Genomic DNA, 18720 nt, shown 5'->3' with positions numbered 1-18720 from the left:
CTAGTATTCTCTTAGGAATAAACTAACACGTATATTTATGCATTGTAGTTGTAAAGTGATAATAATTATTGCAAAAAATAATAATAAGACCTTTAGTTATAGAGACAAATACATAAGATTGAGACATAAAGTGGTGAAGTAGTTGTCAAAAGATAGAATTATATATATTAATTATGTGAAATTTAGTCTATCTTTTGACTTTACCTTTGGAGGTAAAGTTATTAAATGAAACATTATAAGGTAAATGAGACTCAAACCAATTTGTGAAGTTAACCATGATGATAACTCCGGTTTTGTATTTTGAAATGGATCCACAAAGAATGTTAATAAGGATAGTGATAAGAAGTTACTTGTTGATTTAACTCTAAACTATTATTATTATTATTTCACAATGGGAGAAGTGTTAGACTACATTTAATGAGAGGATTATATATGTTTAAAGCTTACATGAACGTTAAATGGAACCCTTACGAGCTATATATTAGGGAAGCATACGACTATAGTTTAAAAGACATCAAATTTAAAATAGTTACACTATAATTTTAACGCAAAAATTTATTAGAAGCTCCATAAATAATTTTCAAAAAATGTGACCATTAATTGGGGGGAATATTTCAACAGTATAATACAAGTCTCGCTCTTCCTTGAATAATATGTAAGTTTACTTTAGACTTGTAAGAGACATAGGCTGAATGCAAGTACAGGCCCTAATCACTTCTACCTTCTTCGATCACCTCGAGTTAACACATGTAGTTCTTTGTTCGATGTTTCTGGCTATGTCTCAGGCAACTCTGAATTGCTAATTTGACAACATATTCCTTATACTGAATATCATTTTATGTATTTCTTGATACCTAACAAGAAAGGTAGCAAAAGTTTTTTTTTTTTTTTCAAAAGACATGCAGCAAGTAAATTTGTAGTCAAAGTTGGAACAAATGTTAAACATCATGTGGGAGTAAAAATGTATATATAAAATAAATTCGATGGCGTTCAACACCTGCTAAAAAGTTCAAATGCCAAAATGGGATGAAATTTAGACTTGACTATACTTGATGCGTATGATAAATGGAATCAGTAAAAGTGGAATTTGATGATCAAACAGTATAAATGAACGTGTATAAATATTAAACTTAGATTTTACAATTATTTTAAAAAATAAAATAGAATATATTTTAGATGGATGAGTTGGAGATTTATCATTAAAAATATTTAATAAATGAGTTTGTTGAATTTTTATTAAATAGATTATAAATATATTAGAATTTTTAACATATTTTGAGTGAATCAAATAAAATAATAGTTTATTTTTTATCCCTCTATGATTATTGAATTCAAAATATATTCAATTCATCCCTTTGATGACCCTAATTTCATTATTTCATGTTTTATATTTAAATGACTTTTTTTTATTAATAATTAACGTAACGTTCTCCGTTTTCAAGTTTTTTTTTTTCCAAAATTAGTAGCTTTATGTATGGTTAAAATTTAAATTCATTAACTTAATTTTCATTATTTATGTATAATTATTTAAACTTAAACTTAAATTGTAATTATATAATTAAAATTTATTTCTCTCATGTTTTTATCTTTTCCAATTCGCATGCTTATGTATGTGTTATACCTAAAGAATTTGTCTCCTTCATCGACATTTTGGTAGATCCTTATTATTTTAAGCCACACAAATGCAATCTATTGCTGTCACAAACTTTAATTCTCAGTGTCTACTTTGGTTAGTGGGCTTTTGGTGGAGAAATTTTTGCGCAAATTATCACAATCTTTTACTCTTAAACCCGATATTTCCGATGTATATGCAATACTACTTTTAAAATAATAAATTTTATAAAATAATAAACATAATAATAATAATAATAATATTATTATTATCATTATTATTGTTATTATTATTATTATTATTATTATTATTATTATTATATAAACAAGACAAAATCAAAAATAAAATTTTAAAAAACTTATAAAAATTAAAATTGAATATAAATAATATCATATACTCAATATAAAAGAAGTTTCATAACATAAAAAATAACTCTTAAATAAAGCCATTATGTCATTAATTTAGTTATTTTAATATAATAAAATATTCATTATTTATAATAAAAGTGTTTACTTTTTTAACATTTATAAAATTTAGTAAATATTAATCCAATATACCTTTAAGATTTAAAATGTTTTTTTAAAACAAAATCTAATTTTTTAGAATATGAAGCTTAAAGTAAATTACTGTCAGATAATAAATTCTTGTATTGTAAGTTAGTGACAAGTTAAAGAAAATTATGAGAGTCGGTCACATTTAAGTTGACTCTCTTTCGCACACCTTAAATTAAATTTGCATTCAAATTTTAATATGATATAAAATCAATAAAAAAATTAAATATGTATCTTAAAAAAATGAAAGCGTCTAAAGTAGAGATTTTTTAAAAAAATAAAGTAAAAGTTCAAGCCAATAGTAGTGAATTATAAATAAGAGGACTGTAAATTTAAATTATTAATATTTTTTAGACTAAGAAATTGTTTAAGTTTACGCCCACCCCCACTCAAAGTTTAATACTTAATTTTTCTGGTATGTAGCAGTAATTGTCATACAATGCTTCAACAGTTCTTTGAAGATTTAATGACAGTCAAAATGGCATAGAAATTACGAAGAAAGAAAGTATCAAAAAAAAAAGTGAGTCATTTGTGCTGTCCTTTTTTTAGGATAAAAATTTAATGGTCTCTCGTAATCCAAGTCCAAAAGATTACTACTTTATCGACCGAAGTTAACTTAAATAACAAGTAGTTTAGTATTATTTAAGTAAAATTTTAGATTTAAATTTTTATATATGCAAAAATTCTCTATTAATAAACTCACTTATCATTTTAAGTGTGTGACTCAAATTAGATCTAGATTAAACTAGATAAAATAAATAAATACTTACTTTATTTAGGATCAAATTTCTAAAGAAAACATTAACCACTAATTATAGGAAGTCAACTTCCAAGTCTTAAAGTGTGTAATTATTTTTTAAAAAGAAGTAGTTTCCAAGTCTTGCAGTGTAAAAGCATTAAAGTTCGGTAAGAAAGTTATATAACATATATAATTGAGAATTTTTTTTATTCTTACTGTGGTTAATCTCTCATTTTTATCATTGACTTTTTTTTGAAATATGAATGTCTAAGATACCCGTTTTGCCGCACCAGCTCAGTTGCTAGTATAAGAATAATTAGTTTTTTTAATATACAATACAATTTGTATTACTTTTGCTATCCATAATTTTCTGTTATGGTTCCAAACCCTGTAATTTGTGAAGTTTAATTTCATATAAATTAATTGTATGCTGTACTTTAACTTGAGAAGCTTATCAATCCCTTCGACAATATCTCGGCTTCCTATATAAGCAAAACTATATTGTATATCAAAACTATTACGTTGATCCGTTGGATTATTGCATGCGTTCCAAAAATCAATGTAAATTGCGATTGAGACGACATCAAATTTGTTTATCGACTCAAAATAACGTTTTAGAAAGATGCATTTATTAGTACTCAATCTTAAAACTATAAATTAAGTTAGAACAATTTTCCTCAATTAATCCACCTACCCAGTAAACAATGTTAATATATATTAAAACTAAAAATATGTTTATTTATTCTAAGGCAACTTTTATAAAGATCTTACTAATCTTTTCCAGAATATACTTAATAGCTTTTATGAAATATTTATTCTAAAAATATTCTAGTTTATGCTTTTTTCATAACATTTGGGAACGACGGTTTAAAGCATAGAGATCCAACAAGCTTTTTTTTTTTTTTTTCAACATCATGGGACTATACCAGTCCCCTAGAATTGACAACTTTCACTTCCACTTGTTGTTTGAATTGTAAAAATCAAACAATAATAGAAATGTTTCAATTTTGATGTTTGAAAGGAAGAGTTGTTGCCTTAGCTTTGAATTATTGATCTATCTTATGTTCTATGTGCCTTGACTAAATTCGGGTCTCCTCCCAATAAGTCCCATTATTATGCAGAGCGTAAAATTTGTAAGGGGCAGCTTAGCATATATCGATATAATAAACATCATTTATTGAAAATAAGAATCAAATGAAAATATTCTGTCTGAATTCTTGTTGAGACATTGGACAAAACTTTATTGAATTGAAGCTGAATTTGTCAATAAAACTGAAACTAGGAGGAATAGAAGTGGCAAGTGTGAGATTGGTGATACCATGGTTATTGTGTTCTCAAGCCTAGGATTCTATGTTTTCTGCTAAAGAGGGTGTCATCAGTGTTCTATATGTATTTGAGCTACTGTGCCAGAATGCTGTTATTGTATAGGAATACTTGAGTGAAGACATACGTCTTATAGATGAAGAGTATTGACACTGATTTGTTTTTTATAAATAATAAGAGATAAACATGTCTGTATACTTGCAGCATTATGTGATCATGAGAGGAGAGAAAGCTCTTTTCTTTTCTTGTCTTGAAGTTGTTGTTACATGAGCCTTGTCTTTTTTTGGTTTGTCAGTTCTGAATGCATTTCTTCAGAAGTGTGAGACTATGCTATTACTTCTGAAAGTTGGGATTTTTATGTTATTTAGATGGAGTGAGACTTTGGAGCTTGAACTTTTTTGTTACTCTTTTGTGGCCTTTTTCTTTTATGTTTTTGGTTCCGTTTGCTCGCTGCGTTAGTTTTTTATTTTTTAAGATAAAATATGAATTATAAAACTCTGATTTTTTAAATATATATCTTAAATTTTCCTTCTTCTTCTTTTTTTTAATGTTGTCACTAGTCATAACAAATGCAAGCCAACATTAAAATAGTCCTAAGAAGTGCACCATATTATTGATAGACTCTTTTAGCTGCATATTTCAACTCTAATGAAAATTATTCATTGCAAATCTAGTCATATACATGGAATAAATTTCAGCCAATATAAAATTATCAAAAACTTCAAAATATACATAGACACAATTTCTTGCGACAGCTTTTTTTTTTTTTTCCAACTACTTATTAAATTTATGTCAATATTATATTTAGAGAATCAATATACATTTCGGGTTATAAAGGCTCAAAATGCATAACTTTTCTTAGATCTCTTCTATTTTCAATTTTTCATAGTCCAGTGCCATTAGAATTAGCAATTAGTTTCGAGTCCAAAACACAAATGGGCTTTTATCCATGGATCTTGAAAGTTTTTGTTCCTGGTCAATAGAAATTCACCTCCACTTCAACTTTTTGTTTGTTCAAGCTTGAACATTATTTATTGTTCCATCCATGGTTCTTCAGAGTTTAATATCCTCTATCTAACATCTTCTTTAAATATTTGGGTATGAGAGAGGCGTGAAAGTGTTATTACTTTCTAGCTTATTACTACAATTACATGCACTAAAGTTTTCTTTTTTCTTTTTTCTCTCGCATATTTTCTTATCATCCCCTATTACTATTGCATGTATTTTTGTTGTCGCGATTATAAATGGATTTCAACTTGACTTTTTCAATATAAAACTTTATTTTATGAAATTAAAACAAAACGTAATTATAGTATTTCAAATTTTTTTTATAAATATCAAAATTCAATGTTATGCTATTGTTCTACTTATATACTTTTATCGATATAAAATTAAATACTACCTCGGTTCTTTTTATTTGTTTGAAAAAAATACACAAATAATAAGCTTTAATTATTTTACTAAAATTAATTGATCATTTAATTATTTATTATTTATTAATGCATATGTAATTTTTAAACTTCTTAAATGGTATAAATATTTTAAATAAATAAATAATTTAATAAACCAATAATGATTAATTTTATCTTAAATTTATTCATGAACAGATAAATACGAATAAAAAATTCTTTCCTTTCTAAATAAATGAGAACATATATTATATTTATATTATTTAAATAGACTGGGAATAAAAAAACTACTAATTAAAGAATAAATTAAATAAATATTTAAAATTATATAGTTATTTTGATTAAATAGATAGATAGAGATAGAGGTTATATCAGTTAATGTCTTGAGTGAGTAAATTTAAATTGGGAAGACAGGATTTAGCATGAATGAATGGCATGGGGAACACGCTATGGAATCATAATCCATAGGTAATTATGTATTGCATTCATTCTAATTGGATTAATTAACTATTCCTACAATATTGCTTTCTAATATGCTGACGCAAGTCCACCAACACCAAAACCATTACTTATCATGTCAAAAACATTCCCACTCACCCCTTATGTGTAGCCACGTGTAATTACTTCCCCCCACACCCCCTCTATCTCTTTCTTTCATTTTACTTCTTTTACAAAATCTCCCTTTTTTTTAATAATTTCTCTTAATTATATATTATACTATGAGATTATAACTACTCGGTGCTGTAGTTCCTTCTCAACTCCATAAATCCAATTCGGCATAACATGTAATATAATATTATAATTATCCAACTAGTTTATTTAAGAATAAAAAATGTTAACATTAATTCTTATAATTTGTTTAAGTAATTAATAATAGTAATATTTTATTTTTAAAATACATTGTATTATATATTTTTAATATAATTAATATTTTCAATTTTAATAAAAACTTGTTACTTTTAAGAATAATTTTTAATACTCTTATAATAAATAATTTTTTCAGTTACATTTCCTTATTTAGTAATTTTTTCTTTTTTTAATTTTTAAAAATTAATTAATTAATTTACAAAAGAAAATATTAATTTTTCAAGAAAAGAAATATAAATTCTAAGAAGACAGATAAATTTTCCTATTTCAAACTGGATTGAAAAAAATTCATTAAAAACTGAGTATTATTAATAAATTTACATGGGAGTAATTTAAATTTTCACTCACTGAGCTTAGCAGTGAGCACAGCGCAGGCGACGAAAATGGGACGGAGACAGATTGTTAACCATACACGTGTTACTCAACAACAAGGTATTATTATATATTATTTTAATCCAAACAATTAATTTTATTTATTTATTGTGAACAGTGATGAGAGAGAGAGATGGCATCATAAAGAAATGGCATCAAAGTTATCATTCTGGCATCTTACTAGAGATCCTATCCTCATTTGTCTCTTCCTCCACCCCTTAAATCTCTTCTCTCCACTGCCTCTTCCATAATCAAATTCATCTCATAGAGAGATAGAAAGAAAGAAAGAAAAAATGAACGTGTTGGATTCTAATGTGGAGGCTCTGGCCTTCAACTACTTGAGCTTCGGTTTGCTCACAGCCCTCAACAATTTATGGACCTGGGTAGCTCTCCTCACCGCAGCACTCAGTTTCTGGAAGATTCGATCCGCAGGTTGCCCCAAACCCGATGAACCAATCTCTATAGGACTCGACCCGGTTGTTGAGACGTTAACGCCCCATGAGGCAACGGAAGCAAAACACGAGGCAACGCCGCAAATGGCGGTTGGCCACGGTGTCCCAGAGGATGTTGACGGCGTGAGGAAGGGGAAGTTTACAGTGTATTACGAAGAGGAGGAGATGCAATGCGGGTGCGGGGAGAGTGAGGGGTTCTTGACGGCGTTAGGAGAGTGGGAGGAGAGAGAGGGGTCGGAATCAGAGTGGTGGAAGAGGTGGGAGAGGTTGTTGCGGTTGAGAAACGGGGAGAACGATAACGGATGGTACATGTGGCAGGACGTGACGGAGCTTAACGGCAACGTTGTAAGATTATGGGATAGTGAGTTGAGGTTTGGGGGTCTCTCTTTAGAAAGGGAATCATGGTACAACAACTCCAGCTGTATTCGTGTCTGGTAATAGGAAAATAAATAAAAAAATAGAAAAAGAAAAGGAAAATCGTTGTAATTTTTATTAGATGTTAGATTATGTCATGAATCCTTTCATTGGATTAAGCTCTCCATCAAGATTGAGAGAGATTATTGAGATTTGAGAATGTATATATGGTACTTTGGTAGTGGTTTTGCAATTTTAGATGATGAAATTATAAATTTGAGCAATAAAGCATCCTCATCTTTTGCCTTCACGCTTTAAACGCAAAATCCGAATGGAAGATATGCGTATGTTTATTAAGCAGTCTTTCTCTCTGTCATTATTATTTCTTTGTGAATTCATAGCTTTTTCAATCTATCGTTTATCTTCAAGTGAGTAAAATTTTATTTTAATCGTTAAAAAATAGGAATACTCCAAAAAAAAAAAATTTGGACAAATAAGAATTAATTCAAGAGTGTACATCTTGTCATTATTTTTAAATTTTTTTATTAGAATTCATTAATCCAGACATAATATTTTAAGTGTAATGAAATACTTTATTAGAAATGTGTTTAAAATTAATTATTTTATATTTTAACATTATTAATTCACATAATTAAAAACATTTAACTTATCACATTAATTCACATAATTAAAAACATTGAAATTAAAATAAACAATAAATTATGCAAATTTTATAGTCTAGACCAAAACTAAATAAAGACTCTTTTTAAGGACTAATTTAAAGTTCCAGTCTCTTTAATTATCGATAAGCAAAAGGTGATCGAAGGAAGTTTGAAGGGCCAAAAATTTATTGGAAAGTAAGATGGGTATGGTTGTGCACAACTTGTGCAGGCAAGCCCAAGAGGCCACGACAAGTAACGTGAAAGAACGCACGAAAAAAGAGCACAGTACACATTGTTCGTTTAGCTGAGTTGGGTAAATGCTTCTCATGAGTCATTGTCATATGTTAACTGCTCTGTGAAGTGGACGGTGGTTTAATTCACACCCTATAAACTCAAGGCTATGCTAAGCGGAAGGTTACGGCTCTTTACGGGGGGATTCCATCAACGTTATGTGTTTGTGGTAAAAAGGAACACAGAACACAGAATTGTGTGTAATATTCTAAAATAATTTGGGAATATGCCAATATGTGCAATAATTACTCTCGCCGTTTCATTATCTCTAACCTTATTTTAGGGAAAAGAAGAAGAAAATTGCAACCCGAAAACGAAAGCAATTATCAACGAGGTTTGATGTATCATAATACATGTGATATTGACATGCATGTTGCTATCGTGGGTTTGGTGATCTGTGAGCAACTTGAAACTATCCCCGTTCACACATTGCAGTTTCATCATAGAGCATGTAACTCCTGGTCTTATCTTAGTGTCCCCGCTTTGCACAGGGTACCTATATATAATTAAACTTAACATTATTTCATTTTTTTTCATCCTATATTAGTTATTATATGAAGAAAACTAAAATGTTAATAAAACGTTTTTTTTTTTCTAATGAGAATGAAATTTCACAAAGCTATATTAAGTTTGACAAAAATAATATGTAACGTAGTGAAACAAAACACATAAATAACACAATTATAATATATTTGTAAAATATTTATTTATCTTTATAAAGATTAATGTGGATCTAAACCATAGATTTATAAATTCATGTTGATCTAGATTTTGAAACTGAAAGTTTGTAGTTTATAATTTATAATTAATTGATTAAATTAGAATTATTTAATGAAATTACTTGTACAGTTAACAGAAATATATTAAATGGTTAAAAAAGACATGTATTTATTTATTATCAATTATTTAATAAAAATTATTATTTATTTTTATTTATTTATTTATTTAATTGTTTTTTGTTTTTATTTAACATCAACCAATTGTTTAAATAGTTAAATATTATTTATTGTCAACCAATTAATTAAATAATATATTTATTTATTGGAAAATGATTAATTAAATAATTAAATGTTTATGTATTTATCATCAACTAATTAATTAAATATTAAAACAATTAGAAAATACAAAGGGTAAAAGTAAATTGAGCATGAATGGTTTAAAAGTGATTTTTTGAACTGAACCCGTCAGTGAATCAATTAAAACACTGGTTACATACATATTTATTATAATATCCGTAATTTTACATAAAATAATTCACACAATTTATAAGTATTTTAAAATTGTAAATAAAATTCAATAAATATGATGTAATAAAAAAAATTAATGTGCACTCCATAGAACAAAAGAAAATTTTCAAACTAGAAAATAGAACAAAATAGTGTTGTAATTAGAATTTCAAACCAACAAATAAAAGGACAACTTCAAATCAAAAAATAAAACAAAATAACAAGTTAAAAGTAAATTTTTAAACCACCGTGATAGTTTTAAATTTAAATTTCAAAAAATAAAAATGTGTTAAATATATATATTAAAAAAAGATTTTTACTGTTCATTGTTATTTTACCTGACTCAAATTAAAGAAAGTCATAGATCAAACTAAGAAAGAGGAATACTACAAGAATAATGTGGAAGTATATACATGAATATTGGAGGAGAAGAAGTTATTTAAATTGATAAATTGTTTATTGATACATTCGTAGGGAGTAAAGTGAATTATCCATTTAAATCTCACATCAACATATTTTAAATAAAGAAGAGATAAACAAACATATTATAAATAAAAAAACTTTTATTTTATATTTATTTACTAGTTACAATTTTGTTCATCTAAAAATTATAAACATAAAAATTTACGATTTTATCAAAGTTCATGTATTCAAGAGTGCCGAACAAGACTCTTTTCTGCTCCCAATAACATCATCTCAACCATTTATAGAATCCTAGTAACAAAGTATATGGTATTTAGTTTCATCCTACATATTGAGAAATGACTAAGCTGATAGCTTGGTTGAAAGCAAACAAATCTACATATTTTGGAGAATGGCATGGATTTGTTGACAAACCAGGAAAAGAACCTAAGAGAGAAACAAGTCATCCAGCTAATCTTTGAACTCCTTGGCACTTTCTCAGCTCTGTATTTCAATTATAACTTTAACACTACGAGGATTTGGATCTATACCTTCACTTGTCAACATAAAATCAAGTAGTTTATTAGTTTGAAGCTCAAATACTGATTAAACTAAACAGGTCATGCATTTTATTTTTTTCTTTTTTTGCTGCATTTGATCAGAACATTCAAAAATTGTGAAATGCTGAAATTTGAAACCAAAATCCCTAATTGGCTAGGTTTCATCTTTGACACTCATGCTCTGTGCATTCTTTTGGGATAGTGTCTTGTTCTTTGCTCTGTTGAGGTAACTTCATCTCTTTCTACTGCTTTGTCATTCGGGGCTCTATTATTTTAAACGTCTGTTGCATTTTTTTCTCTGCGTTTGCTGCATCTGCATTTTATATTTGCATCCATTGTGCTTCCATACTAACTCGTCACCGTTGGGATAAGAGAATGGGTATATTTGGATAGCAATTATTTAATAAAATTCTTTAAAATAATAACTTGTGCTATGAATTTAAAAATAAAATTTGGTAAAATACGTTAAGAATAACGTATTATAATTAATTGTACAAATAAACTTATTAAAATAACTTATAAAAAATATATCATGATTTCATAAATTATTTATAAACTAAACACATATCCCTATTCAATTGTCAAATATATACTTTTAAAATTATATATACTAATGCTATGAGCATTTTGGAATTCTGTTGGTTTAAAATTAATATATAGTGATTTAATTAATGATCCACTTATTCAAGATTTAAATAATTTTATATTATTTTTTGTGTTTAATTAACTGATGAACATATATATAAAAGAGATAGGGCAATTGTCAAAACTATTTTTCTAATGGAACAATGTTTTATTTTTCTAATGGAACAATGTTTTATTTTTTAACAATAATCCGTTTTGCTGGTGGAAACCTGAATGATTCCGAAGCAGAAGTAGTGGTCCAAAAGTTTGTGCCAAAGAAAAATACATTAATTATTAAATAAATCCAAATAAATAGTCGTATAAAGATAAAACAGGAGAGAATCTTTGAGCGCTCAAAACAAGGACAAAATAAATCGCATAATATCAACCAACAAAAATTGCAGGAATTATTTAATACTTTCTGTCTTTTCTATTATATATCTCTTTACTTAAAAATAATATTTTTATCTTTTTCAAAATTTAAGATAATATTCACACACAAAAATAATAATATTAATTATACTTTACCAAAAAACTACTTATGTACTTAATTCTCAAATAATCATGAGAGAAAAAAATATAAATATAAAATAACTATAAAAAAAATTTTAAAAATTAAGAAAAATAATATATTAATAATTATTTAAATTTATATATTTAATTATAACGAACAAATAAAAATAAATAATTACAACGCACAATAATGTTAAAGAATTATTTTATTTTAATTATAATTTTGAGTAACTTAAAAAAAATTTATCGTCATTTCAATTTGACTTGAACATCATTTATTTAATAAAAAATATATGTAATTTAAATTAAAAAGAATTTAAAATAAAATTTTATTGTTTAATAAATATATAAAAAATTTATTTTATTATGATATTTAATGTTATTAAATTAAGTTTATTGTTTTAATAATATATACACAGAGAGATGCGAATAAAATATATATATATATATATATATATATAAAAGATGATTTTATTTTTCTACCGTACATGTGACGTTAGTGGGAGTTGATGGTAGGGATGGCAATGGGTAGGGTATGGGTAGGGTACTATACTACCCATCCCCATACCCGCGTTTTAAAAAAATACCCGTACCCAGCCCCATACCCGCGTGGGTATGAACATTAATCCCGCATACCCGTATCCTCTGGGTACCCGCATACCCGTCTTGTACCCATTACCCGCGTTTGTTTGAGAAAAAAATATTTATAAAAAAAAATATGTTTATATAATTTCACATAAGTAGCATAATAATACAAAAATTCAATATGTAGTTGTCGAACAAGGTACAAATATAGATAAAAAAACAAATATTCAAATATCATAAATGTTAAATGTATCTTAATATAATAATTTTCTAAATTAAAATTTTTAGAAATAATAAGCAAAACTAAACACACAAGTTATTTGTCAGTGATAATCCTATCTTGTGTGAGATTTGATTGCTTAGTAATGTCAGAACGATAACAAAATAGATCTGTACAATGGTTGTCCTTCGTGTGGGATCGCTTAGTAACCTCTTGTGACGACATTAACAACTAACTCTAATGAATAACATTTCATAGTTATTAAGTTTTAGTGAGACAGACATTGAGAATGAGAATAGAGTTAGAGTAGAGAAGTTCAATACTAACAATAGAAAGTTTATACATAAAATATTTTTTTTAACTTTTGAATTTTAAATTGTAAGAAAAATAATAGATTTAATTAAAATAATATAATATAATTAATATATATATATATATATATATTAATACTAGTATTTTTTAACTCATATACTATACGAAAGTATTTTATCAAAAATATAAATTTTTGAAAAATTATTTTAGTGAATTAAATATTTCTAATGTATATAAATTTAAAAAAAAAGAATTTGAATAAAAGATAAATAGTTACAATAAAATTTTATAATAAAGAAATATACGTGTATATTAAAAAAATTATACTTTTTTATTTTAAAAAAATTAACAAATAAAAATTAACAATAATTTTTTATATTTATATCTTTTCAAAAACTTCTTTGAATGTGAATAAATAGTAAGAATAATATTATTTAGATTCAATAAATTATAGTTGTGCTTGTAATACATATGTTGCATAGAAAAATATTATTTTAAATTAAAATATAAAAATAAAATTTAAATATTATTAATAAATAATAAGTTTACGGTAATAGTAGGTGATTGTAAAATTTATAAAATATTTATAATATATTTATTATTTATCATTCACTTTATGATTAAAACATCAATATAATTTTATTAACAAAAATATTTTATGTGTGTCATATATAAATAATATTTTAAAAAAAGTCAATCTCATATTAACTATGTAATAATTAAATTGTGTTAGCCGAATTAAATGATATAAAATAGTAAATAAATTTTTCTATTAAAAATATAAACCAAAATAAATTTTTTGGTTTACTTTATTATTAAATATATTTTTATATTAATCTTATATAACTTCACATAAGTAATATAATAATACAAAAATTCAATTCATAATTGTAGAATAAAGTTCAAGCATATATATATGCGGGTATGGGGCGGGGTGGGTACTTAGATACCCATACCCGCACCCATCCCCATTAAAATTTGCGGGTTTTTATCCACACCCATACCCGTACCCGTATAACGGGTAAATACCCTACCCATTGTGGGTAAATTTTGCGGGTGCCCATCGGGTACTTTACCCATTGTCATCCCTAGTTGATGGTGACTTAACTAGTTTTTATTATTTTGTGAATGATATATTTAGATTAAAAAAAGTTATCCTTTCATCTCTTCATTTAATATTATACGATTATGTTAAAAAAATAAAATTTATCAAATAAAAATTTATCATAATTAATCATATGACTTGGTAATAAAATTGACTTATATACAGACACAACGAGATGAGAGGATGCGAATTTCGATTTTAATGGACTTCAACTTTGTAGCAAGTAGATTATTAGAATATTCCTCCTTCCCGATTTGATGAAATGACAATGATGGCTAATTGATGGTGATGGGAGACCTAGTTACAGCTGAGGTTGTGAATTAAGCTCCAATATTTCTTCTTCTATCATTATTAAATTACAAGTGACAAATTTGTATTCCGCTTAACCAGTAAAATCAAACTTTACCACAATATTTTGTTTCATAATCGGATTTCTATTATGATTTTTTTATTAATGAGTTATTTTGATATTTTTAATTAAAAATACAGCTAGCTACAGAATAGGATGATAATGGATAAAGTACTTGATAGACACTTGCAAAATGGGTAGAATATTTACTCGCTATATAAGTACGGGTATAAGTGTAGATAAAAACTCACAAATTTTAATGGGGATGGATGCAGGTATGGGTATCTAAGTACTCACTCCGTCTCATACCCGCATATATATATATATATATATATATATATATATATATATGCTTGAACATTATTCTACAATTATGCATTAAATTTTTGTATTATTATATTACTTATGTGAAGTTATATAAGATTAATATAAAAATATATTTAATAATAAAGTAAACTAAAAAATTTATTTTAGTTTATATTTTTAATAAAAAAATTTATTTACTATTTTATATTATTTAATTAGACTAATACAATTTAATTATTACATAATTAATATGAGATTGACTTTTTTTAAAATATTATTTATATATGACACACATAAAATATTTTTCACACAAATATTTTTGTTAATAAAATCATATTCATGTTTAAATCATAAAGTGAATGATAAATAATAAATATATTGTAAGTATTTTATAAATTTTACAATCACCTACTATTACCATAAACTTATTATTTATTAATAATATTTAAATTTTATTTTTTATATTTTAATTTAAAATAATATTTTTTCTATGCAACATATATATTACAAGCACAACTATAATCTATTGAATCTAAATAATATTATTCTTACTATTTATTCACGTTCAAATAAGTTTTTGAAAAGATATAAATATAAAAAATTATTGTTAATTTTTTTCAGATAAAAAAATATAATTTTTTTAATATACACATATATTTCTTTATTATAAAATTTTATTGTGACCAATCTTTTATTCAAATTCTTTCTTTTAAAATTTATATGCATTATAAATATTTAATTCATTAAAATAATTCTTCAAAAATTTATATTTTTGATAAAATACTTTCATATAGTATATGAGTTAAAATACTAGTATTAATATATATATATATATATATATTATTTTAATTAAATCTATTATTTTTCTTACAATTTCAAATTTAAAAGTTAAAAAAAAATATTTTATGTATCCACTTTCTGTTCTTAGTATTGAACTTCTCTATTCTAACTTTATTCTCATTCTCAACGTCTGTCTCATTAAAATCTAACAATTATGAAAAGTTATTTATTAGGTTTCATTAAAACATAACAACTATGAAACGTTATTCATTAGAGTTGGTTGTCAATATCGTCATAAGAGGTCACCAAGTGATCCCAAACGAAGGCACAACCATTGTGCAGGTCTATTTCGTTGTCGCTCTGACATTGCCAATTGATCAAATCTCACACAAGATAGGATTATCACTGACAAATAACTTGTGTGTTTAGTTTCACTTATTGTTTCTAAAATTTTAGTTTAAAAAATTATTATATTAAGATACATTTAGCATTTATGATCTTTGAATATCTATTTTTTATCTATGTTTGTACCTTATTCGGTAACTACATATTAAATTTTTGTATTATTATACTACTTATGTGAAGTTATATAAACATATTTTTTTTAATAAATTTTTTTTCTCAAACAAGTACAAGTAATGGGTACAAGATAAGTATGTGGATACTCAGAGGGTACGAATACGAGTATTAATGTTCATATCCGCGTGAGTATGAAACCGAGTACGGATATTTTTTTTAAAAATGCGGATATGAAGATAAATACTTAGATACCCTACCTATTGTCATCCAATAGAAACTTAAATTATATTAAAAAAAGAAAAAAAGAAAGTCAAGTAAAATCTCGTTCATGCACTTTCGCGGCATATTCTTTATATCCTAGGTGGAAAAGTCACCCTACCTATGTTATGTTTATCTTGGAGTAAAGCACAATTATCAAATGAGAAACCACATGTCTTACGCAGCATCTTTTAATCTAATAATGGGGAGAGAGGACAAATTATATTTTGCTTTTGTTCCTCATTATTGATTATTGAGAGAGTGAGGATAAGGTGAATGATTTTCTGAACTAGGAGTTGTTCTTTCTTCAGTCACTTCATTCAAGCTAGATGCCATTTGCAATTTTAAGTTTGGAAAACCAAATCACCTGTGCGATCTTCATACGATGCCTTTCTCTATTAAGAAAATTGCCTAAAATAATAAGGCAATGTTTGGTATTGTTGTTGGATACTTTTTTTTTAAACCCTAAACAAAATACTCTCTTCTGTCTCTAGCCCAAAGTTTCCTTTCTAAAGTAAAATTAATTTTTAACATTTTGTGTTTTTATGGCCTCTCTAACGTTCTTATCCTAAGATCTTGTACTTGTTGGACATCAATAAATCATTTGTATTTAGTTTTAGATTGCCTTTATGATCTTCATCGAGTTAGGTATGATTTATTGGTAGTCAGAAATATTTAAGTCTTATTTATAGCGCATGGATATATTATATATTTGGCATTTATTCCAACAACGTTGTATTTCATTAACATTTGAATGCTTAAACTTATTTATTGTAAATTAATAAATGGGTTTCCTATTACCCGTGACTATTCATGAGTATCCGTGAATACTTATTAGAAAAATTTTATAAAAATTATATTAGAATAAAAAATAAAATGCGTAAATTATAAAAGTAATATAATATTTTGTTACAATAATAAAAATATAATATTAAATTAAATATAATAGTACAATAATAAATATACATAATAATATTTTAATAAATTTTCAGATATAGATATCTTAATACCCGCACTTGTCTTGTGAATAAGTGGGTAAAAAAAATCATTTAATTAAACTTACAGATATGCACATATGCCAGTAATTATACCTACGGCCAATTTTTAGTCGTGAATATCTTCAGTTACGGGTACTTTGGCCATATCTGTTCATACTTATTCTTACTCATCATTAACAATCTAAAAGTGAGACTATTCACACTAAAAGAGACTATTCATACTTATTCTTACTTATAATATAAGCAAGTGTTTCAATTTATTTAAAATTTATTTATTTATTTTAATTTGTTAAGAGAATTTTTTTAAAAATAAACTATTAGGTCATTAAAATTAAGTTTTTTAGAAATATTGTAAATGAAAATTTAGAAGATGATACAAAAAATGAATAATTTTTTTTTTCTTTCTAAGGCTATATATGTTTGTTTACATGATCAATATCTGTATAAATATTTATTCTGCACAGAAGTTGAAGAACTTTGAAAGGAAGTGATAAATTCTTCTTCCTACGAGAAATGACTATGATTCCAATACAACCATGCTCTAAAGCAACCTCCATGTACAAGTATAACCAACCAATTACAAGAACAAGGATATTACGAAACAAGTTTTGTTCTTACTAAATACATAAATTCATTAATTGTAACTTCAAACAATTTGTCATGAATGGAGGTGACCTTAACCTAACTTCCTTTGAAGAATCAAGTCAAATTAGCAACATTTGTAAGTAGGTGGCTTCAATCATCATCCAACATTATTAATGAAGGGGTCGTTTTATTTAAAGAAAGTGGTCAATTATTGGAAGGGAAAACTCGAATTTGCGTGTTTGAACTATGAACAAGAGACAAATAAAATAAATCAGATTAAATTTGATAATGAAAAGTTTGGGTGGATTGGATTAAAAGATTTGAAGTTAATTTGGATATAAAAGTTGATCACAAAATTTATATTTACCATTGCTGTTGAAGCGCCCATGTTACTAACGCCAGATGAGAAATCTAGTGTGTTGGGCCATGTTCACTGCAATTACTTCAATTTATGGTTCTGCAAATCCATGGTTGGGCCAAACAGTGTGCAAAATGTCCGTTTCGCTTTCCATAATATTGGGCAACGTTAGCTACTTCATAAGACCCACCTTTCCTCACAAAGCGACCCGTTTCTTGTTCGGCCAGTCAGACAGCAATTATGCACAATTGGTTTATAGGATGTCAAATAGCAAGCAGAAATCGAGGTAGAAAATGTTGATTATCATCACCAAAAAATATGTTAGACTATATAAATTTTTCTGAACAAAAAAATTATATATAGTTTTGTTTTATTTATTTTTTAAATT

The 18720-nt window shown here is 26.0% G+C and overlaps 1 protein-coding gene across 1 annotated transcript; it reads left to right on the top strand.

Moving 5' to 3' along the window:
• Positions 1-37: 37 nt before the first annotated feature.
• LOC113852528 lies at positions 38-7775 on the top strand. Its single transcript, XM_027482830.1, has 2 exons — positions 38-47; positions 7007-7775. The coding sequence occupies exon 2, from the start codon at positions 7167-7169 to the stop codon at positions 7761-7763; it is 597 nt and encodes a 198-aa protein (XP_027338631.1). The 5' UTR covers positions 38-47; positions 7007-7166; the 3' UTR covers positions 7764-7775.
• Positions 7776-18720: the final 10945 nt, after the last annotated feature.

The sequence above is a fragment of the Abrus precatorius genome, unplaced genomic scaffold, assembly GCF_003935025.1.
Source record: "Abrus precatorius isolate BTA unplaced genomic scaffold, Abrus_2018 Scaffold10, whole genome shotgun sequence".
Classification (NCBI taxonomy): domain Eukaryota; kingdom Viridiplantae; phylum Streptophyta; class Magnoliopsida; order Fabales; family Fabaceae; genus Abrus; species Abrus precatorius.
The sequence above is the reverse complement of the archived record's forward strand: the minus strand, read 5'-3'. Positions and strand labels throughout refer to the sequence as shown.